Source organism: Drosophila ficusphila, unplaced genomic scaffold (genome assembly GCF_018152265.1).
Source record: "Drosophila ficusphila isolate 14025-0441.05 unplaced genomic scaffold, ASM1815226v1 contig_106, whole genome shotgun sequence".
Taxonomy (NCBI): domain Eukaryota; kingdom Metazoa; phylum Arthropoda; class Insecta; order Diptera; family Drosophilidae; genus Drosophila; species Drosophila ficusphila.
Genome location: NW_025063993.1, coordinates 57,899 through 85,234, shown reverse-complemented (window position 1 = coordinate 85,234; position 27,336 = coordinate 57,899). Strand labels below are relative to the sequence as shown.

Here is a 27,336-nt window from a genome sequence, read left to right as displayed (position 1 = left end):
ACAATGATTCAGTAGAAAGAGACCGTGTTTTGGTGAAGAAACAGAAAGGCAAAGAATATGCCGACAAGAGGAGAGGAGCCAAAGAAATCAATGTTGAAGTGGGAGACAAGGTTTTTCTTAAAAACGTAATTTTTCCCACCGAATACGTCGTAGAAGGAAGAGAGGGAGACATTATAAAAATAACAGGCTGAGGAAAGACTTTGACAAGAAATGTGAGCCATGTGAAAAGATTTATACTCCCCAAGCACAGGTGACGTTCTGCAGCCTTTCAATTTCAGGAAACTGGATGAATCAGAACGGATGGAATCGACGACTGAGATGACATCGGCACCCAGAGAAGGACTGAAGCTGAAGCTCATCAATAAGGGAGGGATGTAAGAGCCTGTACCTCCGATGATCTCTGAGAGCGAGAGAGCGACTCATTATGACTCTCAATAAGGCTATACTTTGACTCTTTTCTAGACTTGTTTTCTTATCTATTTCTTTGAGCCGGAGTGCACAGACCACCGCGCATAAATATTAGGTTGTCAAAAAAGTCTTGCGGTATTTTCGCTAGTTGGCGCTGAAAGCGCGTAGTTTTTGTTTTATTCGTCGCATCAGGTCATACTATACCTTTTTGGAAAGCTCATTTCACGCGCTAACACGTGTTTGATTAATTGTATTTTCTTTTAAGTCGTTCGTTAGTTAAAGCGTCGAAATCATGGAGCAAAATAAAGAGAAAATACGGCATATTTTACAGTACTACTACGATAAAGCCAAAAATGCATCTCAAGTCGCCAATAAAATTTGTGCAGTTTAAGGACCCGATACAGTTTCCATTTCCACCGCACAACGATGGTTTCAACGTTTTCGTTCTGGTGTAGAGGTGGTCGAAGATGCGCCACGCTCCGGAAGGCCTGTCGTCGAAAATTGCGATAAAATCGCTGAATTGGTCGAAAGAGACCGGCATAGTAGCAGCCGTAGCATCGGTCAAGAGCTGGGCATGACTCATCAAACTGTTATTAGCCATTTGAAGAAGCTTGGAGTCACTAAGAAGCTCGATGTATAGGTGCCACACGAATTGACGCGAAAAAACATCTTTGACCGTATCGACGCATGTGAATCGCTTCTAAATCGCAAAAAAATCGACCCGTTTTTGAAGAGTATGGTAACTGGCGATGAAAAGTGGGTCACTTACGATAACGTAAGGCGCAAACGGTCGTAGTCGAAAAGCGGTGAAGCGGCCAAGACGGTGGGCAAGCCTGGATTGACGGCCAGGAAGGTTCTTCTGTGTGTTTGGTGGGATTGGCAGGGAATAATCCACTATGAGCTGCTCCCCTATGGCCAAACGCTCAATTCGGACCTGTACTGCCAACAACTGGACCGCTTGAAGACAGCACTCATGCAGAAGAGGCCATCTTTTATCAACAGAGGCCGAATTGTCTTCCATCAGGACAACGCCAGGCCACACACATCTTTAGTGACGCGCCAGAAGCTCTGGGAGCTCGGATGGAAGGTTCTTTTGCATCCACCGTATAGTCCGGATCTCGCACCAAGTGATTACCACCTGTTTCTGTCCATGGCGAACGCGCTTGGTAGTCTGAAGTTGGCCACAGAAGAGTCCTGTGAAAATTGGCTCTCCGAGTTTTTTGCCAATAGGGAAGCGAGCTACTATGAGAGGGGCATTATGAAGTTGGCATCTCGTTGGGAACACGTCATCGAACAAAACGGTGCATATTTGACTTGAATCGCATTATTGTAACCAATTTTATGAACAATTGAAAAGTCAATAAAAATACCGCAAGACTTTTTGACAACCTAATACATATATGAACATTATAAACAATTGGTTGTATTATTAAGGCGCTTGGGAAGATTATTAGCCACAGGCTTATTTCTAAATATTGTTTAATAATTTTTTTTCTAATTTTCTTCAAAAGTTGAACAATAACATCTAATTAAGCCCAATAAAATAAACTTACTCATTTCGCCGCAAAAAAAATCAAACATAGCCATTTTTTCGGTCTTTAAAACCTCTTTTTTTGTTGGTTAAAAAAAATGCTTTAAAAAAATATTTGGGCCATTATAAATAATAAAAATAAAAAAAAAAAAACAATTTTATTGTATTTTTTATAGTTTACTGCGTATAAATTAAATTTTTAGAAAGTAATAAAAACTAAATGTAAATGTTAACATAAAACTATATACGTCACTTACCTGCTCAACCCAAAGATTGGTAGTCATTATTTGATTTTTAAGGTTCTGTAAAGAAGAATGTACAATTAAATACAAATCAATTAAAAAAAATTAAACACATTGTCAATGTCTTTTATTAAAAATCCGTTTTAAAAGAGCAAATATAATAATATAATATAAATGAAGAACAGCTTTATCACAGTTGCTCTAAAACAAATCGAGAACACCTGAAAATCACTCAGGTTCCCAGCGGTTCTGCAGCTAGCACCATCGACGCTTCCCTTACGATACCTTTACAAAATGCACTGTTTGACTCGTAGTGTAGACGCGACCAAGAATATATATACTTTATGGGGTCTGAGGTGTCTCCTTCACTGCGTTGCAAACTTCTGACTAAAATTATAATACCCTTTTGCTCTGCAAGGGTATAAAAATAGTGGAAATGTTATCATATAACATTGTTGTTCTAAGAAAATTAGCCATGTTTGCAGCCAAGTTTGCATCTTAAGCATATTTGCAGGGTAGGTTTTTATTTATAGAGGATATTTTGTTATTAGTTTATTAAAAGAATCTAGACCACTTTTTTTTTTTGTTGTAAAAGAAAGACGGTAAGCAAGGTTTCGAAATGTAACTTTTTAAATTAATTGTATTTCAATAAAAACAAGAAAGGAAGCTTTGGCTTGCCGAAGCTTATATACCCTTGCAGTCATTAAATATGTCGAACAAAATACATAAAGGCTAAACAACATCGAAGCTAAGACGATTTTTCTGTTCATTTTCCATATTTTCGACTATAGATCATATCGGAGCTATATGATATAGTTGTTAGATTTTGATCAAATTTAATTCGTAATTCAAGAGTTGTTAGAAAACTTTATATTCCGTTATTTCTATATAGATTTTTCGATCTTTCCTATGGTAGCTATAAGATATAGCTGTCCGATTTTTATGAAACTTTTTCTCAATATTAGGGTTGTTAAAAAACTTGATATTCAAAAACTCATGCTCGTGGGATAAAAAAAATGTTATCAATTTATTTCCATTAATTCTATATCTATTTTTCGATCTTTCCTATGGCAGCTATATGATAGAGTTGTCCGATGTTGATAAAATTTAATCCGAAATTCAATAGTAGTTATAAAATGCCATATGGAAGAAATCAAGTCGATCTGGTAAAAAACAACGGCGTAAGATTTTTTTATTTCATTCTCTTGTATTGGAGCTATCCGATATAGTCGGCCGATCCGGTCCGATCCGACTTATATACTGCTTGCAAAAACTGCACAATTTTTGAGAAAGTTTCAGCAAGATAGCTTCAAAACTGAGAGACTAGTTTACATAGAAACAGACAGACGGACCGACGGACAGACGTACATACATATTTCGATTCAGATAGTGATGCTGATCAAGAATATATATACTTTATGGGGTCTGAGGTGTCTCCTTCACTGCGTTGCAAACTTCTGGCCTAAATTATAAATTATGTAGAGGAAAATAATTATAAACAAATATTTGACACAATTTAATAATTTCAAATAGGATTTTCAGACAAAAAAACACGTCGGACAGGTTTAAAACTGAGCGCAACTTTTGCCGAGGTGCATGGGCACGACCCATGCAACCACCCCTATTTCGATATCGTCTTTGTGAATTTATAAGCCTAAAAAGGATTATGACTATCCTGTTTTACAATCTTTTTGAAGTTAGTTCTCAAATAAAATTTAAATATAACATTTAAAAGAATACATGCTTAATTTTTTTTTAAACGTACCACATCTATAAGCTGTGAAAGCTTTAATTTTATGCAAACTTTTAGAACATCTGTGGTATTAACAACAGGACGAACTAATTTGTTGTAGTTACTCAAAAGGTCATCGTATAAGCGTTTTGCATCTGGGTTGCCGGCTACTGCTCCATGTACCATAAGAGCAGAAAGTATCCAAGCTCGAAAAGTTTCACCAGAAGATGGCTTCCTTACAAATAGTCTTAATATTTCGATAATAAACTTCATAGTGTTTTTAATGTCCTTTCTCAACGACTTTTTGTTGACGATTTGTAGTTTTGATAATTATAATTTCCTGAAAAGAAAAAAATGTTTGATGGTAGTTTTTAGAAAACAATTCCAATCTAAACGATGAAATAAAATTAATTCTATAAGGAATTCAATTATTAGGTTAGCTAAGGGTTAAGCAAGCTAGAGAGTGCAAGCTTTTAGACCAACTATACTGCTCCAGCTTAAACCGTATAGTTGTCTCGCACTCAGGAATAGTCCCCTTAAAGTTAAGGTACAAATAGCCACGCTGCTAGAATATTCGGCCGATTTGATCTTCTATCGCCAGGTGCGTAGGTGCGTAAAAATATTGTGACAAAAAATATTTAATTCAAGAGTGAAAACCAACCACGTGTTTGGAACCGCACCCACAGCCAAGTTAACATTTTTGGCTAGTGGGCTGCGAACGGCATATTTTGTGCAGCGATCAGGAGGCTAAAAGTCTACATGTCTATAATGGTTGGAGGTAAAGTTGCTAAAATCACAATTCTTGGCGCTGCGCGCTCTAACACAAACACACATACACATACATATGTGTATGTACATTTGGTGGATTCCCTACCCAGAGGCAATCTATAGATCAAATCAGAGCAGCTGTAGGACGGCGACCTAGACAGCCACATCTCAGTTTGAAGAACAACATCTAAGCTACAACATCCACCAATAAATTTTAGCACATGGCCGTTGCCTAACATGTAATCTTTTTTTTCGTGAGTACAAACAAACACCGCTACTGCAGGGTATTATGACGTCACGGATGTCGGAGTGAGTCTATGCGCGAGCATTAAGATAAGAGTGCATTACACGAATCACCCTATAGTGGGAAAAACAGTTGTTTGGCACCGCTGAGTTTTAACACTTGTGTCAGATAATTTTGCCAATGTTTTGCAGATTTAAAATAATTTAAAATTGAATTTGAATTTTCCTTTGTTTAAGTAATTTGATGAACTCTTAATAGAAATATTTAGTTTTAACTAATATAATGTGTACAGCCTCGAACGAATAATACATATTCATATACATATATTATACCTTCTGTCAAAAAAGTACCGGGACTGGATTAATTAAAACGCCTGTGCTAAACCGATTTCGGAAATTTTTTTTTTGTTATGTTGGTAACACTGTTCTGCATTACTAAGTAAAGTTTGATCGCGATCTGTGAAGTAGTTTGTTTACAGTCGCTGGTTACGTCAGTCTATGTTCTGATTGCTTGCCGAATTTTATAATGAACAACTATATTGAACAAAGAATTTGTCTTAAATTTTGTGTTGCGAACAAAATTTCTTGTACTGACGCGTTAAAAATGTTGCAGAAGGCTTATGGTGATGCAGTTTTATCGAGAACATGTGCTTTTGAGTTGTACAAAGCATTCCAAGAGGGTCGTGAGATTGTCGAAGACATGCCTCGTTCGGGACGACCATCCACCTCTCTCACCGACACTAACATCGATGCAGTGAAGGAATTTATTTTTGAAAATCATCATGTCAGCTTACGAGAGATAGCACAAGTCCTGAACATCTCTCACGAGTCAATTCGTACCATTTTGACTGACCGTTTGGGTATGAAACGAGTCGCTGCACGGCTTGTTCCAAAAGAGCTGAATTTCGAGCTATCATTGTCAACGAATACAAGGTCAAAAACTCGATAAATACCATCGAACAAGCTCCGTATTCGCCAGATTTAGCTCCGTGCGACTTCTTTTTGTTTCTTCGACTCAAGTTGCCGCTTCGTGGAACCCGTTTTAGCACCATTGAAGACATTAAACAAAATTCGGCACGGGAGTTGAAGGCTATCCCGAAAAACGCTTATAAAAAATGTTTCGAAGACTGGAAGAATCGCTGGCATATGTGTATTGCCTCTAATGGGGACTACTTTGAAGGCGACAAAATAAATTTGGATGAATAAATAGAAAATGTGAGTGTTATTAACCCAGTCCCGGTACTTTTTTGACAGAAGGTATTATACTAGCTGACCCGGCAAACGTTGTTTTGCCACCAGATGACTTTATAATTTCTGTACAAAATTTACTCAGTTCTAGACTTAGAGCGCTGTGAACCATGAGGGAATATAAAAATAACAAAAGGCAAATATTATTTTTAAGTTATTATAATTGCGCCTGGCATAAAATGAATAAAGGTTATTATAATCACAACGTGCATTCACGCGATTGGCAAGTGCGCTTCCGGAATCCTCTCCGCCCATAAAGTAGATTTGTAAGAATTTATGTTGTTCATTTGGCATTGGCAGCAGTGAGCCCATTTTATGATAAACTTGGCCTCTAATTTTGAATGTAGAATTGTAATTTTGACCATTTGCATTAGTATTTCGAACTATTTCTGTTGCTCCGAACGATGTCATTTGAAAGCGTGAATTAAATGTTCGAATTGACTTCAGGAACACGTTAGAATCTGGATCCGTGCCGATAAGTAAGCCGTTCAATGGTTCAGGTGGTGTTTCGATTTCTGGTAGTTGCACTTCTCCTGACGCGCAACACATCCCAGCTGGCTCATTTTTAAATTTCAGAGCATGACAATGCGGACATTCCTTGTCCATAGCACCAATTACCACTTTTGAGTAAGCATAATACTCAATATCGGGCTCATACTGGAATGCTATGCTCGATGTGAATAAATGCTCGATGTACCTGTTGTCGTTGATGGTCATTTGTTCTGCCTCTATTGACTGTGACACGGCGTGGTTGTCGTTGTTCTAATCTTCTGACTTCATTGCGTTCAGCTCGTGTAAGTTCTGGCTCTTCTCTGACTTCATTGCGCTCAGCTCGTGTATCTTCTGGCTCTTCTTGATGCAATTGCGCTATTCTTTCGGATCTTCTATTTCGCATGTATCGAGATCTACTTGTATCACGGCTCAAAGTACCCGCTTTGCGTTTTCTTGGCATAGCTCACTGGACAAAACACTCATAAATAGAATTAATGATTTTACTTAATGATGAAGGATTTTTGCCCCAGTTTAAATTGATTAAAAATGCTATGGTAGCGTGTTTTTGTCAGTGTGATGAGGTAGAAACTCACTTTATATGCGATTTTTGGTATGTCGAACACGATTTAAGAGGATGAAAAACTGACGTTGGGTAATTGTCAGACTTACTCAATACGCTCACAAAATTTCATGAGAATCGATATAGCCGTTTCGGAGGAGTAAGGTCACAAAAACTGTGACACGAGAATTTTATATATTAGATATATTATATATTGCATATATTTACTAACGCTTGTTCCACAGCTACAAAACAGTTTGAAAATGAATTAAACCTTGGTGGGTAAAATCGAAATTGACATTCTTGAGTTAGGCTTTTGCTAAATTTAAAATGAATGAACTCGAATTTCCTAGCATTTAAATTACAATTAAAACTGGAGTAAAATGATTTAAAAATTTCCCATCGCCATGGAAATAAAAATTTATAATTTATAATAATCTTTGTAATTTATTTTATGGATATCGCTGAGTCTGCCTAATTACATAATGCTGAGGAAATGTCGAAGTTAAAACACGTCTTGATTTTGTGTTAGGGGTAATGCCAAACTTTCGTATCATTACCAAGGTATGGCGGGTACAGAACGGGTGATCAATTCCAACTAAGTTCACCACAAATCGTGTTTGCTTGCCTCTTTCTATCAATTATTGGGGGCTCAATATGCTGATATTTTTGGTTATTTTTGTATTAATTAGAGTAGAGTCAGGAAGTGAACTTTATTATAAATAAAGATAAATGGCGCCCAACGTGAGACCCGATAATTAAGGAGCACAACTAGTGTGAAGTTTTAAAAAAATCAAAAAATATTTCGTTAGATTACACTTTTAAAAATAACATATTAAAACTTTAAATCGATATCTCAAACAGTTTTTGAGTTATAACATTTAAAGAGCAACCGCTCTCATAACAGTGCAAACGATCATTTTCAGGCAGGCTCCGGTTTTCACTTTTTTTTCTCGTTTTCGTTTTTGGGCGAAAACGTACGTTTTCGTTTTTGGTGCTCCGGTTTTCACAAACATTTTGTCATCGTTTCGTTATCGGAATTGTTCAAACAGCTGACTTTTTTTGGTCAAAAGTAAACAACGCGAAAAAATGACTTTTATATTTTCAATTGCCTGTTTTGAAGCCAAAAGAAGGCAGAAATTGATTTATTTAAGAAAATCGAGACATCTTAGATGCAACACATGTGTTTTTAATATGTCTGACGATCGGTAAATTAAGTTGTCTTACTTACATTTTTAAAAGTTCAAATAAGCCTCCATCAGAAATCAGCTGTTTCCCACAATAAGGGGCTGCCACCTTTTTTGCAGCTTTCATTCCACTATTCTCAACCACTTTTTTACTGCACTTTTACCATATAAGAAAGAATATTAATCATATTTATTTATAAGAAGCTTATTTAACTATTCTTTACAAATATTTTTTTCTTCGTTTTCAATTTATAAGTATTTTTAAGTGGTTGTTTCGTTCCACTACAAGTACGGCAGCATTAACGATAACTTTGGCAATAGATTTATCGAGCCTTTAGCAAAACGAAATTTGTTGTTGCCGACGGCAAATATTTTATGTATGAAATCAAGGTGGGGTCAGAAAATAATTATTTAAAAAATAAATACGAATTAGATTGACCTACTGATGATGTGAAATGAACATCAATAGACCAAGGAGTCAACTATTTTTTTCCTTTTGCAATTAAGAACCATTTTGATGTAGAAAAAGGCATTTACTTTTCATTTCGACAAAAAAAAACTTGCCCGTTTTTGAAAACGAAAAATCTTGTGAAAGTGAAAACGGGAGCACCAATTTTCGTTTTTGAAAACGAAAACGAGAGAATCTTGTGAAAGTGAAAACCGGAGCCTGCCTGTTTATCTTTAAACGAGTTTTTCTCGAGCATTTTCCGAATTTGCTGCAGTGATTACTCAAAAACTAATGATCCGATCACAATCAATTTTTTTTACATGTTCTATATATAGTTCTCCGTACCATGAACTATCGGTTTTTTGACCCGATCAAAAAACGAATTTTGGCAGGCCAAAAACGACCAAAATTTTGGGTAAAATTCGATTTTTTTTTTTAACGCCGCCATTTTGTCAATTTTTGATATTTTTTAATCGTAGTTCATGGTATAGACAATATCATCAAGTTGAACGAGAACTATTCATTTTTTTGATTTCATCCACGGAGAGGGCTTAAATCACGGCACTTTTTTTTAGCGCCGTTGGATATCAACTCTAACTTAAAAATATTTAATTTTTTTCTTAAAACATGTATAAATATATTCAGAAAATTTGGAAATAATTGATCAAGTAGTTTTATTAAAAAAATTGCCAAATATCACCTTTTTTTTAGGCCGTCACACTAGTTGTGCCCCTTTAAACCGTTCTTTTACTATAATATAAATATGTATATAGAATAAAAATATTTCTGGGATTTGCACCGAACTGAAACTTTCGGAAGAACACGAACCACAATTAGTAGCCATTATGCGCAGCAAGATATACTATTGGAACTGTGATAAACTAGGTCATAGATGGGACAATTGTTTAGAACCTAAAAGTGTAGGGTCGAAGTTATACGACCGAATGGCAACATGAGGATCAGCTGACTCTTTTTACAAATCAGTCTGTCAGTGTCTTTTTTTTTTAGAGAGAGACTGATTTTCGATTTGGGTTAACTTGAAACTCCCACGGCACCAAGTCAATCCTTTTCTGTTACGAGGCCAGACGTCTCAGTATTTGATTTGTCTATAAACTTAAAGAAAAAAAATGTTATAAAAACTCATGTAAAAATTTATATGAAAATTTGCCAAACTTAAAGAAAATAGAGAAATGGAAAAAATATGTATTTGGGGTTAAAGACAGAGAGAGAAAAAATGATATTCACGTTTATAAAAACATGTTGAAAAAATGCTTACTTTAAAATTATTAATTAGATTAATTTAAATTCATATTTTCCTTTTTCGCTGTTAAAAAATAAAAAAATAATAATTGTTTGGAGATTTCTCTTTTGTGTAATGTAAAGCGGGGATCGGGGCTTAATAAAGCTTTCTCGCTCAGGCGAATTCTGCTGTCGCTCTCCCGCTCAGAACTTGTAGGTTAGCATGTAAGAGAATTTGTTGAAATTAAAGTTTAGTTGAAAATTGAACTTTTGAACGTTTTCGTTTTTTCGATTTTAATAAAACCCTCGCAAAAGACATATAACCACTGCATCACAAGTATCGCGCATTATTCGGCAATATAAAATCATATTGTTTTTCATGGTGACCCCTACGTGATCAGCAGTTGGTTATTCTTTTTTTTTTCGCATTTTTTTTGGTGTGTGACAAACAATTAAAGACCAAAAACAATTCTCCGCGTCGGCTTAACATACATAAGCAAAAGTGCCAATAAACAATCATTTTTAGTCGTTGGACTTGTTGCCGCTGGAATTGTTGTTGCTGCTGAAGAAGCCTTTTCGTCGCTGCCGCTGGAGAACATTTTTTGATCGTTGCCAAGCCTTGCCGCTGGAGAAGTGCTGTCATCTTTCGCACCCTACATACCCCAAGCATATGGATCCCAAAGGGGAAGTCGCTGATCAGACCGAATCGGCCAGCCAGGTAAAGAGTGTAAAAAGTTGAAAGTTAATCTGTGGCGTGTTGTAAACTTGTGTGCCAATCTTCCCACCTTTCTGCGCATCCCGCTTATATATTCGTTGCTCTTAGATATTGGTCAGTGCATCATTTTCTGCTAGTGTCAGCAATTACTAAAGAGTGAGCCGCCAGTTAAACACACACGTACACACACACGCATTCTCACCCCGGCAGCGCTGCCTCTCTATCGCCCTTTTCGTTTTCGGTCGCTGGACCAGTGCAGGCGTTGTTGTTGTATTCGGTATTTGCAGATTCTTGATCAGCATCACGAGCAGAATCGGCATACGTCTGTCCGTCTGTCTACCTGCCTGTTTCTAATTTTCACACCGTTGTTTTTATTCAGATCGACTTGATTTCTTCAAGATGGCGTTTTCTAATTACTATTGAATTTCGGGTAAAATTTGATCAAAATCGGATAACTCGATCATATAGCTGCCATAGGAGCGATCGAAAAATATATATATGTAGGGTAGTACAAATTTGTGTTTATTTGGGATAGTTACTAGTTTTTATGAACATAAGTGAATGTTTCAATTTGATTTTAAATTATTAACAGAACGGAAATGACCGACTTCTTTTCGGAACCACGCTTTTTATTTCTCCTCCGGTTGGCTTCTCTCTCAACACTCCCCTCTATCCGTCTCGCCACAGATCTTCATTTGTACTCGACATTTTAATAAAGAATCGATACTACTAAATGGCATCGATAAAAAATACTAAAATAAAATTAACGGGCTTTTCTTAATATAAAATGAATACGAACTTAAAGGAAATGTTGCAAAATATATCATTCTCTTGCCTCTGCTTATATTGATGTTGTGTTTAAATAGGAGAATAACTACCACTAACTTCCCCAATCCTAAATTCGGCCATCCTGACAATTTATTCGTCCCTGAATAAACTCCACTTCTTCATGAACTCGGCTGCTGTAGTTGTTACTTTTGGACCCTCCTGATTTCCGATTTTTTCAACTTCATAACGCCCATGCTTTCTTTGTGACCTTATAGGGTCCGAAGAATTTAGGTCTGAGTTTCATTCCTACTCCATATTGGGTTCGCTTTATACCTACGAGATCACCTATTTTGTAGTCTGTTTCAATCTTTCTTTTTTTGGTTAAAAGTATTCCTATTCTCCTGTTGTATTTTCTCAATATTTTCCTGCGCTTTCTTCCTTATTTCGTCACGTTCGTCAGCAAGTTCTTCAATGTCAATTTCGTCGAGAAGTCTTCTTAAGTCGTCATCTTTCTTACGCATATTCAGTCCTGTGAGGATTTTAAAGGGAGAATATTTTGTCGTTCTCGGTGGTGTGTCGTTGATAATTTGCTGGACTCTGTCCACATGACAATACCAATTCGCCTGGTTGTTTTGGCAAAGTTTGCTCAGCATAGGGATTACAATTTTATGGATCCTTTCAACTTGTCCATTACCCCTCGGCATGCCTGTTGTTATGTGTAATAGTTGAATTCCTTGGGTTGTACAGTACTCCTTAAATGTACTTGACGTGAATGCGGTGCCTCTGTCCGTTACAATGCGTCGAGGGTTTCCGAAAATCGCAGACTGTTTCTCTAGCCTGTTCACTACTTCGTCAGATCCGTTAGATCGCGTTGGATACAACCATACAAATTTGGAAAACCCGTCTACTACGGCTAGGATGTGGTTGTACTTCTTTTTGGTATCCGTGAGAGGGCCGACATGGTCAATGTGATATGTTCCCAATGGTTCTTGAACTTTGTCGATTGGCGTCAACAATCCTTCCTTTTTTCCTTTCTTTGAATCAATAATTAGGCATTCTACACAACTCTTGACAAATCTTTCTACTTTTGGTTGTATGTTTTGGATGAAATATGATTTCTCTACCAGCTCTCGAGTTTTCTTAATTCCATAGTGTCCTTCGCGATGTACTATGCCGATTATATCGTCGTGCATGGATTCTGGAACAACTAGAAGTTCTTTCGCAACATCTTTGTAGAGAATGTTGTTTTTAACAAAAAAGTCTTCGTAGCTTTCGACGTTTTCCAGTACAGTTTTCACAGATTTTATCCAATCGTACCTGTTTTGCGCTTCTCTTAACCGATATTTTGTCGAATCCTCGATAAGAAAGCAGTTCAGGCGACTGAGTGCATCTACGTGTTTCATCTGGCTTCCTGCTCTGTGCTGAACGGTAAACTTGAACTCCTGTAAAAACATGGCCCATCTGGCGACTCTTGGTGGAACATCATCTTTTTTTATGGTCATCGTAAATGCTACGCAGTCGGTTACAATTGTAAAACTGATTCCCAAAAGGTAAATACGCCACTTCTTAACGGCATTGATGACAGCTAGAACCTCAAGCTCATACGCGCTATATTTCTCCTCGCAGTGTGTAGTTTTCCTGCTCATAAATTCAACAGGGTGAAATAGTTGATCTTCTGAATCTTACTGCATGAGGATTCCACCGAATCCGAATTTACTCGCGTCTGTATGGACTTCAGTTATGGCACAGGGATCGTACAGTCTAAGAACTGGGGCAGTAACTAAAAGACTCTTCAGGTTTTCAAAGCTGACTAAGCACTGATCGTCTAGCTGAATGTTTTTCCCATCACGCGACTTGTCCGTTTTACGAAGTACATCACTTAAAGGTTTCGCTGCCAGAGCATAGCCTTTCATGAAACGACGCAAATAAGATGTTAAACCCAAAAATCTCTCAAGTGCCTTCCTGCTTTGTGGGACTGGATAGTTGACAACAGCGTTGACTTTGTCTTTTGTTGGTGAAATTGTTGCGTTTTCGATTACATATCCCAGAAATGTAATTTTCCTCTTCAAGAACTGTCCCTTTTCCCACTTTATATGTAACCCTGCCTTGGACGCTACTTCTAGAACTTCTTTCAAAACCGATAGTCCAGATTCCTCGTTTGTTGTTGGTATGATAATGTCGTCCATATACACGACAATTTTATTTGACTGCAGCAGGTCTCTCAATACAGCACCTACATAACGGCAGAATACTGCGGGGGAGTTGCTTATTCCAAACGGAACGTGTGTGAACTCATATTGCCCGTTGTGTGTTACAAAGGCAGTAAACTTCCTGGACTCTGCTTCGATAGGAACGTGGAAAAATCCATTGGCTAAATCTAAAGTGGTGAATACCTTTGAGCCCTGTAAGCGATCTAGCACATCATCGATTAACGCCATCGGAAAGTTATCTCTCTTTATCTTCAAATTAAGCCTTCTATAATCACAACAGAAGCGTTTTGATCCGTCTTTCTTCGAAACCAATACCACAGGTGACGCGTACTCTGAGCAGCTAGGAATAATGATTCCTGCGTCGAGCCATTCTTGTATTTGCTTTTCAATGAGAATCCTGTTTTCGTAGGATGTTCGCCTCGGATGTTGGGATATTGGGACGTCGTCTTCCAATATTATCTTCATTTCGACTGGGGATTTAATTACTTGCTTAGGTTTGTATCCCATAATCAGTTTTTCCACTTCTGCTTTTTAAATGTATCCAGGTGACTTAAATCGATTCCATCTATTCTCTTCTGCTCTTCAATCAATTCTGTAACGCACATCATTTTAAAAGTTTCAGCGAATTCTTGATCGGCGGTCTTGGCAATGAACCGAACTCCATTTGTGCTGAATAAAATGTCGACTTTCTGCAGAATGTTGTTTCCCACAATAGCTATATACTCTAACTCTTCCCGTTTCACTACGTGCAAGGTTATTGTAAAGCTGATATTGTCTACGAAAACGTCTAGGTCAAAGCTTCCAGTAGTAATTAATTCGCCTTTTCCGATACCTTTCAGATGTTTGATCTCTTTTCTGAGCTGAATCCCATCGAATTTACTGACTATGTCATCTCTCATGAGGCTTGGATCGCTGCCAGAATCTATCATAGCAGTGAATGAGATATTCTGTGCAGTGAATTTTTTGTAAATGTTGCCTACTTTTGGGGATATATCTTCAAGGACATTCGCGGCTTCCTTCCTAGACGCAGAGGGCTGTTGCATTTCGTTGCACTGTTTGGAAATATGACCAGTTTTGTGACATTTGTAGCATATAACTTCATCGACGCAGTCTTTGGCAAAATGTCCTTCCTTTCCGCATTTGTAACACTTCTTAGTGGAACTACTGTTCACCTTCTTGGTTTGCTTCTGGTTGTTGTGATTAACTTTCTTTTCCTCTTTGTGTATGGCATTTCCTCTGACTTTTTCGTATATCCCTATCTCAACCTTTAATTCTTTAACTGTCTTCGCTCTATACAAGCCGGCTTTGTTTAGTTTGCTGTCAGGGACCCCTTCTATAAAGTAAGTAACTAGACTCTCTTCTTCTAGCTTTATAGGTTTGCTTAATTCCATTAGACTATACAGATATTGCAAACATGTCTCCGTCGATTTCTTTTCCCTTTGCCTCAACATTTTGTGAACGTCTGCCGAACACAATTGTTTTCCAAACTCCTTTTTAAGCTCATCCTTAAGTATATTCCACCCACGCACTCCTGACAAACTCCTAATAAAAAGCTTAGCTGCTCCGCTTAAAAGTTGTTTTGCGTAAATATACTTTTGAAGATCATCCCAACCTACGGTTATGGCTACATCTTCAAATTCGTCTAGCCAATGGCTGATATCTTGTTGATCTGATCCTGAAAAAGTCGAAATACTATCTTGAACATCTCTTAAGGTGAATCTTGAGCTCGTATTTATAGCTTCATGAAACTCGGTATTCTGAGATCCAACCTCGCTTTCAGTATCTCCCTCATTAACATCAACAGCATCTGGCATTTGGAAGTGATCTAAAAGTCGATCCTGCAAAGTTCCTTTCCTATCATCCGTATTCAAGCCCAACTCGGTTAGCTTTGCCTTCAGTGAAGCAACTGTCATCGACAAAATAGATTCAGCGTCCATGGTTACGATTAAGATGTCGTTTACAAGTTCAAATGGAAGTTAAAGAAGCTCTAAAGAAATTTAAAGAAATCAAAAGAAAATACTCAAGTTCGCGATGCAGTGCTGGGTAGCACTGTGGTCGTCGTCGGCTCAGTGGGTCGGCACTTCTTCCTTCTGATCGCGTCTGGTCGTCCTTCTCAGTACAGCTCTTGGAGTCGCTCTTCTCGGGCAGAGCTGGTCGTCCTTCTCAGTACAGCTCTTGGAGTCGCTCTTCTCGGGCAGAGCTGGTGGCGGGTCTCTTCCTGATGAACCGCTTCTGGTAGAGCTTCTTTGGTGTCTCGTCTTCTTGGAGGAGTTATGTAACTTCTCGGGGCGCGCCTTCTGTTTGCTCGACTCCGTCTGGTGTAGCTCCTCAGTGAGCCCCTTCTATTCGCAGGACTCTGTGTGGTGCAGATCGTCTCGTTGCAGGATCGTGTTTCTTCTCAAGTTTTATATGCAAAGCATCAGCTGGTCTTGCATCTTCTGGTAGCGCTTTTGTGGCAGCACTTCTGGATCCTCTACTTCTGGCCTCACTGGTCTGGCAATACTTCGCCTTTGTGATGATACTTCTATTGGCCGCACCTCTCCGGTGGCGCCACTTCGTTCGTCTTTGGTACGTCTTCACAGATCAACCTTGTTGTTGCAACTTCGAATGTATATTTGCCACCTTACAAATACACGGGCAACTCTAGTTTCGCTGGTTCTGTAGTCTCTCAATTCTCCTCGCTGGTTTGTCGTCTCACCGATCTATGGTCGTCCCACTCTTTTCTGTATGTTAACGCATACAGGATCCAATCACTTGTTCTGCAACTTTCCCGGACGAGCCCCCATTAAATTTGTAGGGTAGTACAAATTTGTGTTTATTTGGGATAGTTACTAGTTTTTATGAACATAAGTGAATGTTTCAATTTGATTTTAAATTATTAACAGAACGGAAATGACCGACTTCTTTTCGGAACCACGCTTTTTATTTCTCCTCCGGTTGGCTTCTCTCTCAACACTCCCTCTATCCGTCTCGCCACAGATCTTCATTTGTACGCGACATTTTAATAAAGAATCGATACTACTAAATGGCATCGATAAAAAATACTAAAATAAAATTAACGGGCTTTTCTTAATATAAAATGAATACGAACTTAAAGGAAATGTTGCAAAATATATCATTCTCTTGCCTCTGCTTATATTGATGTTGTGTTTAAATAGGAGAATAACTACCACTAACTTCCCCAATCCTACATATAGAATTAATGGAAATAAGTTGAAAACATCGTTGTTTTTAATCCCACGAGCATGATAAATAATAATACAAAAATCGTCATGGCATCGATGTTGTTTATTGATGACTGCAAGGATATATAAGCTTCTGCTTGCCGAAGCTAGCTTCCCTACTTGTTGCTTATATTGGGTTGGCAAAAAAGTCATGTCGTTTTTTTTAGTAAAACGACTAATCGAGCACCAGGGTCACACTTTAGTATCGTTTTAAAGCTTATTGTCTTAGGTACTATCGACGAAAATTTGGTAATTATTCGATAACATTTGTGGAAGCTATAGCAAATTAAACATGGAGGACCAAAGTGAGCATTTTCGGCATATTTTGCTTTTTTACTTCCAAAAAGGAAAAAAAGCGGTCGAAGCTCGCGAAAAATTGTGCGAAGTGTATGGTAAAGATGCCATGAGTGATCGCCAATGTCAGCGCTGGTTTGCCAAATTCAGGCTTGGAGATTTTGGAGTAAAAGACGCCCCACCTTCTGGACGACCATCGGCCGTTTTTGACGAACAAATTCAGGCTTTGCTGGAAGAAAACCGGCGTTATTCAACGCAGGAGATGTCAGAGAAGCTCAGTGTGTCGCATACAACGGTTGAAAATCATTTGAAGAAACTTGGCTACGTAAGCAAGCTCGATGTTTGGGTTCCGCATAACTTAAAGGAAATTCACCCAACTAAGCGTATCATCATCTGCTATTCTCTGCTGCAACGGATTAAAAACGATCCTTTTTTGAAGCGGATCATTACTGGCGACGAAAAGTGGGTTGTTTACAATAATGTCAAATGAAAAAGATCATGGAGCAAGAAAGATGAGCCAGCCCAAGCCACATCAAAGGCCGATATCCATCAGAGGAAAGTTATGCTGTCTGTTTGGTGGACTTGGAAAGGTGTAGTGCACTTTGAGCTGCTGGGACGGAATGAAACCATCAATTCAGATGTGTACTGTCGCCAGCTATCCAATTTGGCGGAAAAAATTAAAGAAAAGGAGCCGGCACTAGCTAATCGTAAGGGTATAATCTTTCACCATGACAACGCTAGGCCCCACACATCTTTGGTCACTCGGCAAAAATTAACGGAGCTGAATTGGGAAGTGCTACCACATCCACCTTATAGTCCGGACTTAGCACCTTCAGATTACCATTTGTTTCGCTCTCTTCAAAACTCTTTGAATGGTAAAAACTTTGATTCAGATGAGGCTGTCGAAAACCACTTGTTTCTATTCTTTGCTGGAAAAGACCAAAAGTTCTTCGAGCGCGGAATTCTGCAGCTGCCCGAGAGATGGTCATTAGTGGTCGAACAAAACGGCCAATACATAATTGATTAATTATAAGTCCTGATATAAATAAATCATCTTTGAAAATATTGAAAAAAAACGACATGGCTTTCTTGCCAATGTCGCCGAAGAGTTGTGTGTTTTGCAAATCAGCAGAACATCAAGTAGGAAACTGCGCTTCTTTCGCAGCTCTAACAGTACAGTAGAGGTTCGATTTTGCCTTATGCATCAACTGCCTTCGCAAGGGTCAAAAATTGCAACTCGAGCAGGTGCGGGGTGTGCAAATCTTCACACCACACTTTGCTGCGCATTTCGCGTTGCCGCCTCCTCCTCAGCCCACGCTCATGCAAGAGACTCCATCCACTTCACATGTTTTGCATGGACTGCATCGGATAGAATCATTCTTGCCACAGCTATCGTGAGCGTATTCTCAAAAAGTGCCGAATTTGTGGTGGCTCGAGCGTTGCTTGACTCTGGTTCACAAATAAATTTTGTGACCGACGAGCTCGCTCAGAGACTACAAATTAAAAGAGAGGATGTGTGTATGAGCTTGCAGGCCATTCGTGAAACGAATGCCCAAGCAACAAAGAAAATACACACAATAGGGAAGTCGCGAGTAGGGAGCAGCCAGTTGTCGTCCGATTTTTTCATATTAAAAAATATTTCTGGTTATCCGGGTCAAGTGGTGAACACCAGCAGGTGGGGGGTGCCTGAAAATATTAAATTGGCAGATCCATTCTTCTTCAAGCCCCAAAAATTAGACATGCTTATCGGCGCAGATTCATTTTTTGAAATTCTGTCAGTCAGCCAGATAAAGTAGGGGCCTGAACTTCCCATCTTACAAAAAACTATTCGCGGCTGGATAGTGCCAGGGAGATGTGCCTCTGAAACCAAAATTAAAGCAGAAAATTCGGTACATCTCGGCTGTCAGGAAGAAGCGTTGGATTCAATCGACACAACCCTGCAGAAGTTTTGGTCTGTGGAGGACTTGTCGCCTAAGGCGAAAGTCCATCCTCCTGAGCAGCAACTTTGTAAACAACACTTTGAGAAGAATACTCAAAGACTGTCGTCCGAGAGATTTTCGGTTCATCTGCCGTTCAAATCTGACCAAATACTTTTAGTTCTTCGTATGAAATTGTGAAACGTAGATTTTTGTCGACTGAAAGCAGATTGTCCAAAGATCCTTCATTGAAAAAAATGTATCTGGATTTCATGGCGGAATATGCGTCAATGGGCCATATGACTTCCACTGTTGATAAAATTCCAGATGGTCCTGCGGCCTTAAAGCACCTAAATCAAGTTGAGAATAGTATTCGATGCCTCAAGCCGCACATCGACGCAGGTTGCGTTGAATGACATCTTGATGGTAGGCCCCACTATTCAAGAGGAGCTTTATTCGACGCTACTTCGGTTCAGAATGCACAGGTTCGCCCTTGCAGCGGGCATTAAAAAGATGTATCGCCAAGTGATGGTTGAAGAAGCCGACCGAAACTATCAGCTCATAGTGTGGAGACGAGATCCTTCTGATCTTAAGGTTAAATACCGTGACATATGGAACATCGCCAGCACCCTTCATGGCAATCCGATGTTTGATGCGGCTTGGAGAGATGGCGCAAGCTAAGTATCCAAATGCCGCAAAGGTCATTCAGAAAGATTTTTATGTTGACGATTTGTTGACAGGCGCCTGATGCGTTGAGAACCTGCAAACCCTTCGTTATGAAGTGTCTCAGGTTTTAAAAGAGGCAGGTTTCGAATTGGCAAAGTGGTTTTCGAACTGCCCAGAGATCTCCGCATCTGACAGCGCTATCATGCCATTATTGGCTGGCTCAGATGTAACTAAAACCCTTGGACTGGTTTGGTTACCTGGTAATGATTACTTCCAATTTCGGTTGGATGACTCTTTCCAGGATCTTCGTCCGACAAAACGAAACATCCTCTCCGTGACTGCGAAACTTTTCGATCCCCTGGGCCTGTTGTGTCCTTTGGTCACAAAGGCAAAGATGCTTTTACAGGAGCTGTGGCTTCGAAAATTAGATTGGGACGAGTCGCTACCGATGCAGCTACAAACGTCGTGGGAAACCTTTTAAGCAACTCTGCTGCAACTGCCCAAAGTCAAGGTATCGCGATTCGTTCACACAGATTCGCAAGTCCCGGTCGAAATACACGGTTTCGCTGACGCTTCCATGCAAGCATATGGAGCGTGCATCTACGTTCGCACTCAAACTGCTGAAGGTTTAAAAGTGTCATTACTAACGGCCAAATCTAAAGTAGCTCACCTCAAGACGAAAACTTTGCCTCGCCTTGAGCTGTGTGCAGCTCACCTTTTAGCAGATCTTCTGAATCGTGTAAGGCCATTACTGAATTTCCCTATTAGAAAAGTGGTCCTATGGACTGACTCCGAGATCACTCTGCATTGGATCAAAACTCATCCGTCGTCGTTGTCCGTTTTCGTCTCAAACCGAATAGCTGAGATCCAAGAGTGGTCTGAGAATGCAATTTGGCGACACGTTTCCACGAAAGTTAACCCAGTGGATATAGTGTCTCGAGGATGTGACGTTGAAGATCTCCTAACGTCCATTTGGTTCGCTGGGCCGTCATTTTTACTCGACACAGAAAGTAATTGGCCAGTAAATCAACCCTTCGAACTGCCTTCAGAAGTCGTATCGAGTGAGTTACGCAAGTCGGCGTTAACTCTTGTTGTTACACTAGAACCGAACTACTTGCTTCAGAAAATAGAGTCCTTTTCGGAGGTGTAAGAAAGTTTTACAGCCTTTCGAAAAAAGCATTACGCCAAAAGAACTGAGTTTTGCGTTCGAGAAAATTGTAGAAGTTATCCAATCTCACGAATTCAGTGACGACATGGGCAAAATTCGGAAAAATAAACCGGTATCAACGCATATTCAAAAGCTTAACCCCTTTGTGCAGGAAAATAAAGTAGATTGGTGCTCTTCGACATTATTGCGAGTTGGTGGTCGGTTATTGAATGCTCCTATCCCGTACGAAGCCAACTTTCCGTTGTTGCTAACAAAAAGCTCACAGTTCGTTAAAACCTACTCGTCGTATCTGCACGTTACGAATTGTCACGCTGGTCCTCGAGCTCTTGTGAGTCTCCTGAGAGAGAAAGTCTGGTTGGTCAATGCTCAAGACGTATGTCGCATGCGCTGCTTTCGATGCAAGCCGCAACTCTTGACGCAAATTATGGGGAACTTGCCATCAGACAGACTCCGAGCTCTCCGCCCTTTTAATATCTGTGGCGTCGATTTTTGTGGGCCATTTAGCACAACATATCGCATCCGTGGTAAACCGCCGTACAAGTCATATGTGGCCTTGTTTGTGTGTTTTGCGTCCAAAGCGGTCCACTTAGAGTTAGTGTCTGACCTTACCACTGATTCATTTTTATTGGCTTTTCAAAGGTTCGTGAGTCGTCGCGGGATTCCGGAGAAAGTGTGGTGCGACAACGCGACCAACTTCGTCGGCGCGGATCGGCATCTGAGAGAGTTCCGGGCCCGTCTGGAGGAGCAGGGGGGCGGTATCGAAGCATTCGCGTCAAAAAAAGGATGCGAGTTTGCGTTCATACCGCCCAGAGCACCTCACTTCAGCGGTCTATGGGAAGCAGGTGTGAAGTCTGCAAAGCACCTGTACCTTCGGACGGTCGGTCACGACCTCTTGACCGCGGAGGAGCTCGGAGCTCTCCTCGCCAGCGTGGAGGCTGTGCTGAATTCAAGGTCCATCGGAGCGCTAAGCAGCGACCTCAGCGACGGCGAAGCCTTAACCCTCGGACATCTCCTGATCGGCGGCCCGCTGGTAGCTCCACCACCGTCGGCACTCCCGGACCAGATCAGCCCGACCTGCTTGCGAAGGTGGCGCAGTGTCTTGTCGCTCAGGCACAGGTTTTGGCAGCGATGGTCCCGGGAGTACGTCTCCAGCCTGCAAACGAGGTCAAAGTGGAACCAGGAGGTCCGAAACGTCGACGTGGGAGCGCTCGTCGTCGTCGGCGAGGACAATCTGCCGCCCCAGCAGTGGAGCATCGGGCGCGTAGTGGAGGTGCACATCGGGGCGGTGTTTGCAGATTTCTCTTGTTTTGGTGTAAAGCGCGGATCGGGGCTTCATAAAGCTTTCTCACTCAGGCGAATTCGGCCGCCGCTCTCCCGCTCAATACTTTTAGGTTAGCATGTAAGAGAATTTGTATGAAATTAAAAGTTAGCTGAAAATTGAACTCCTTGTCGTACACATTGCGTCACTCTCGTTTTCGTTTTTCGCTAAATCTCGCTAAGAAATAAACAACTGCATCACAAGTTTCGCGTATTTGTTGTCAATATAAATGCATATTGTTTTTTAACACTATCGAGGGTGCTGGGCATTTTTAACATCACTGACTTTAGCACAAAACAAGAGGTTTGATTGCAAGAATTTGGGTAAGAGAAATGAAAAATTACGGATTTTTATTTAAACAAGAAAGGAAGTTAGCTTCGGTGAGCCGAAGCTTATATACCCTTGCAGTCATCAAACATGTCGAACAAAATACATAAAGTCGAAACAACATCGAAGCTACTGCTACTTATTATTCCATTAATTTTTGTTAATTTGCGACGATTGTTCTTATAAAAACATTATGATAAAGTCGTCCGATTTTTATAAAATATTATTCGAAATTCAAGAGTCGTTAGAAAACTCTATATTCCAAAAATTATTACTGGTCCGTTGAAAAACAAAGACGTTTTCATTTTACTTCCGCAAATTTTATTTAGACTTTTCGATCTTTTTGTGAAATTTTTCTTAATCCAAGGGTATTTAAAAACTCGAAATTATAAAGATCATGTCCACAAGGTAAAAAACAACGACGTTATAATATTTTTCATTATTTATTTATACATTTTTCAATTTTTTCTATGGCAGACAGACGGACAAACGAAAATCGAAGAATTACAAAATATAAACAAGAGTATAAAATAAGGCGCTACGAGATTTCATAGTAGACGGAAATCCTGCGCAGGAGATAAAGAAATAGACCAGCCTAGGCAATCTATAGAAAAAGCCCAAAATATTCGAAGTCATTAATAATGACGTGGTACGAAAAGTAGTGACCTTTCATTTTATGCTATGTTTCGTTAAACATGGAATGAAAATTACTGCAAGATATGATGTTAGCGATTTATATACCAATAGAATTCTTGACTTAGGTCAGTTTTTACAAGGGCGTGAAATGCAGGCCGGTATACACAAAATCAGCGAACTCAAAGTGGCACAGTGGGAAAATATATTTGAACAAATTTCAATAGATAATTTTAAACAAATGGGCAATAAAATATTAAAATCATTAAGAGTAGCGCTAATCAACTCTGTGACCCTAATAATGAAAAATGAAAAGAGGCTCTTAATTGTTATTAGGTAATGAAATTTCCTTTTTGTTACTCATGTTAATATTAAAAATGTTATTAAATATAAAAACGAACAAAATAACTTCATTATATTAAGTTATTTTACAAAAGGTGTGAGATGTATTATGCTCACATATCGGACACTTCTGTACCCCTTATTCTCCATATACATAGTAGCATTTGTTTAAAATCACATATCGGATACCTTCTGTAACCTTATATTCCATATACATAGTAGCATTTGTTTAAAACCAAATGTTCCCGACATATCGAGGCGAATTTAAATCACCAACACAAGAATGCAATGGGCAGCCTAAGTGCTGAGTCGGCTTGTCTGGCATGCGCAACCGACTTGTATGTGAGCATAATACACTCTCTCTCTCTTCGCCTTGCGCGCCCGCTGTTGGCGCAGCTCATAAAGATATCCATAAGAACGGATTGTTTTGCTGCCGGCGTCTCCGACAGCGTAGCTTCGCAGTCGACTATATCAGATAGCTCCCATACGCAAAAAAAAAAAATCAGAAATCAGATCGCCTTGATTTCTTGCTGATGGTTTTTTCTAACTACTATTGAATTTCGAATTTCGCTAGCTTCCTTTCTTGTTAGAGATAAGGTTAACAGATTGAGAAGGGGCTTACACAACGCATCGGCGCAGTATTTAAAAACACATCCAGGAATCTCGTCATGACCTGGTGAGTAAACTGGTGAAGCACGTTGAAGATCCAAAGTTAGGGTGCTTTCGTTTAAAGAGTGACGAAATATTAAGTTCGACTTAGGTATGGCGTATAAATATTGCTCATTTGAATGAGACACTGTGGAGTAAGTTGTTTGCAAGAATTGGGCGAACAGATCGGCTATTGCCTGATCAGTATTAGCCGTCATACTTTCAAACGAAAGCGAAGGCGGAAAGGAGGATTATCTGCGCTTAGTGTTAACAAAATCATAAAACGGTTTGGGATCCCGTAAAAACTGGGACCTACAACGGACTAAATAATTTTTGTAAAACTGAGCGTTAAGCACGGTAAACTTTGACCGAGCTCTTATGTATTTTCCAAAAACAGACTGACAACCTGAAATTTTATATTTTTTATACAGTCTGGATTTTGAATTCTTATGGTGTGACAACTCCTTGCTAAACCAAGGTGGTTTATTGGATGTTGATGGGATATATAGCGGAACACACGAGCTAAAAAACGATTTGATTGCCGAATAAAAAAATGTAATGGCTTCTTCCATATTGTTGCAGGAATAGAGATAGAGAGAGATGCCAGATATACATAAGATGACTAAGTCTCAGAAAGTTAGCCTATCGAAAACAATGAATTCACTTGGCTACCTTTATAGCATTATTTTTAACTGTTATACCAGTGTCGATAGTCACTTCGAAAAAAGGATGATACGGATCTTCAGGCAGCGTAAGTGGGTATGCTCTGGAGAGAAATACAGTTTCAGGATTTGAGACAAGGCACAAATCAAGCAAACGATCTAATGAGTTTCGAACATCGTTTACCTCACACGGAGGTATGTCAAGTAGACCGTCAATGAATTTATTGTGGCCTATGGGTTGTAAAGCATTGGAATTATCACCCGACAACCACGTAGTTCCAGGTATATTAAAATCACCTAGAACTACTAACGGATCCATATCGGACAAAGAACTCGAAATTGACTTTATAACTGATAGGTGCCTAAAATATTCCTCACGATCGGACGAAGGAGGTATGTAAGAGCAGGTAATAAAAATTAGCGTGCCAGCGACAGACAGTTTTACGCATAAAAATTCTATTTTTAAATTCAAAGAATCTTCTGTCCACTGCAACAAGGACACTGCCTCCCCGTCTAGATGGACGGTAACTCCCATATAGTATGTTTTTACCGCGAAAAACTTCAGAGCGCAAGATTTCGGCTTTAACCAGGTTTCTGTAAACACAATAATTTGGGATGCAAACGAAAAGCTATCAGTACACAATTTGGTTAGCTTGCTACGCAAACGTCTTTTATTCTGATAGCTAATTAGGCAGTTAGTGGTTAGTTTTTTGGGGGAGGAGCTAAAGGCGGCGCGGTTTGTTGGTCCCGGCTGGGGAGTTTTAATCCCACAGGGCCTTTCTTTTTTAATGGGGCCAAAAATCGCTCGAGCATATGGTGTTAAAAAGTTCGTCAGGAACAATTATCTTGAAACATAAAATATTTCTAGCATACAAAAAGTTAAATTTTTCCACCTTCACTTTATCGGCAATTATTTTGTCTTTGATGTGAGGTCAGGGTGCAGCCGAGAAATAAATACCTTGTTTCATTTGTGGAATCACTACAAGAGGTTTTGGTACTGCAGGCTGTGGTCCGGTCTCAGAAGTCTCCTGTGGGGGTATACTTAACTGGATAGGTAACATTTTATCGGCATGGGTCGCCCATACTCCACTGTGTATTGATCGGGGTCTGAATCTTTTTAACTGTCGATCTTAGCAACATTTGAGTGGTTGCTAAAGACGACTGGTTATCCAAAGAGGAGTGCTTCTAGTCGCTTTAAAGTTGCGGGATGATTCCCTCAGGCCTTCCACCAGCAGCCTTTTTAAACTTCGGGGACTCCTATAATAGCTTAAGGCTATTAAACTGCGAGTCCAGCGCTGAGAGTAGATCATTGGCCTTGGCAAAACTATCTTTAGCTATGCCAAAACTAGTGATCAGTCCCTTTAGGCCGCCATCTTGTCACAAAGCGCAAAAGTGAGTTTGGCCTGTTCAGGCTTAAGTACCTGACATCGGGTTTTTTTTTTAGCAGACAATCTAAGTATCCAAGTTTTAACTAATACGGACCACTGTGCCAAGAATAAATCGGATCAAAATTTGTAAGCGAGCACTGAACACTTTTCGTAGTTTCAAATGGTTTTCACAAATACTTCTAATTTTCCGATCAGATCAGTAAGGTTTCTACAGTCAACCGACCGTTTTTGATCAATAATTCCTTTACTTTATTGACGTATTGTTCATTTGTTGACGTCGTACGGAGTGCTCGATTTCATCAACACGTTCCCGATAAATTTCGTACAACGAACTAAATTTGATAGTACTTCTCTGCTCAATTAAATCAGACATTGTAAAAATCAAAAAATGCAATCTTGGTCATTTTGTAAGCACAAGCGCAAATATAGTACTGATACAGACATCGCCCAGATTTCACTAACAGACCTGACAACTTAAGAAAAAAAGAATTGGCATGAAAGGTTAGGCCCGTGAAGTTAAATTTGAAAATTCACACTCCTTTTTGTCCACAGTAGTGTAAATATTCTTCCGACTTAATGCAGGTTCTCACCTTGTAGGGCTGAAAAATGACACTTTTAATAAAAAAAATTTTGAGAAGACGCTTAAGCTGAAATTTTTAACTTTATTTGAAAACATATTTATTTTGCGAAAAAAAATTCAAAATTGAAAAATTAAAAAAGGGGCGGGAGGGGGCGTTCTTCAGTTGCGGCATTTCGGGAAAAGGTGTCCCGCTTACGGAAGTGATGCAGCCAAAACGGGTAATCGGAAACACAAAAATGTACTGTACTGTGCATAAAATGAACTAGGATCAGAAAAAAAAATGAAAATTGCAAATGTTTTTTTCTCACTAATTATTTTCTCAATGCCATGCCGATAAAAAGTTCCGCTTTTTTTCTCACTAATTATTTTCTCAATTAAAC

At 39.4% G+C, this 27,336-nt stretch overlaps 1 protein-coding gene across 1 annotated transcript in view; it reads right to left on the bottom strand.

Annotated features, from left to right (window-relative positions):
- The window catches only part of LOC108087052 (acetylcholine receptor subunit alpha-like), a 201,630-nt gene extending 174,791 nt beyond the window's left edge, over positions 1-26,839 (bottom strand). The window contains 3 exon segments of the mRNA XM_043209126.1: positions 2,197-2,241; positions 3,947-4,253; positions 25,947-26,839. Coding sequence (XP_043065061.1) covers positions 2,197-2,241; positions 3,947-4,186 — 285 coding nt within the window. The 5' untranslated portion in view covers positions 4,187-4,253; positions 25,947-26,839.
- Positions 26,840-27,336: the final 497 nt, after the last annotated feature.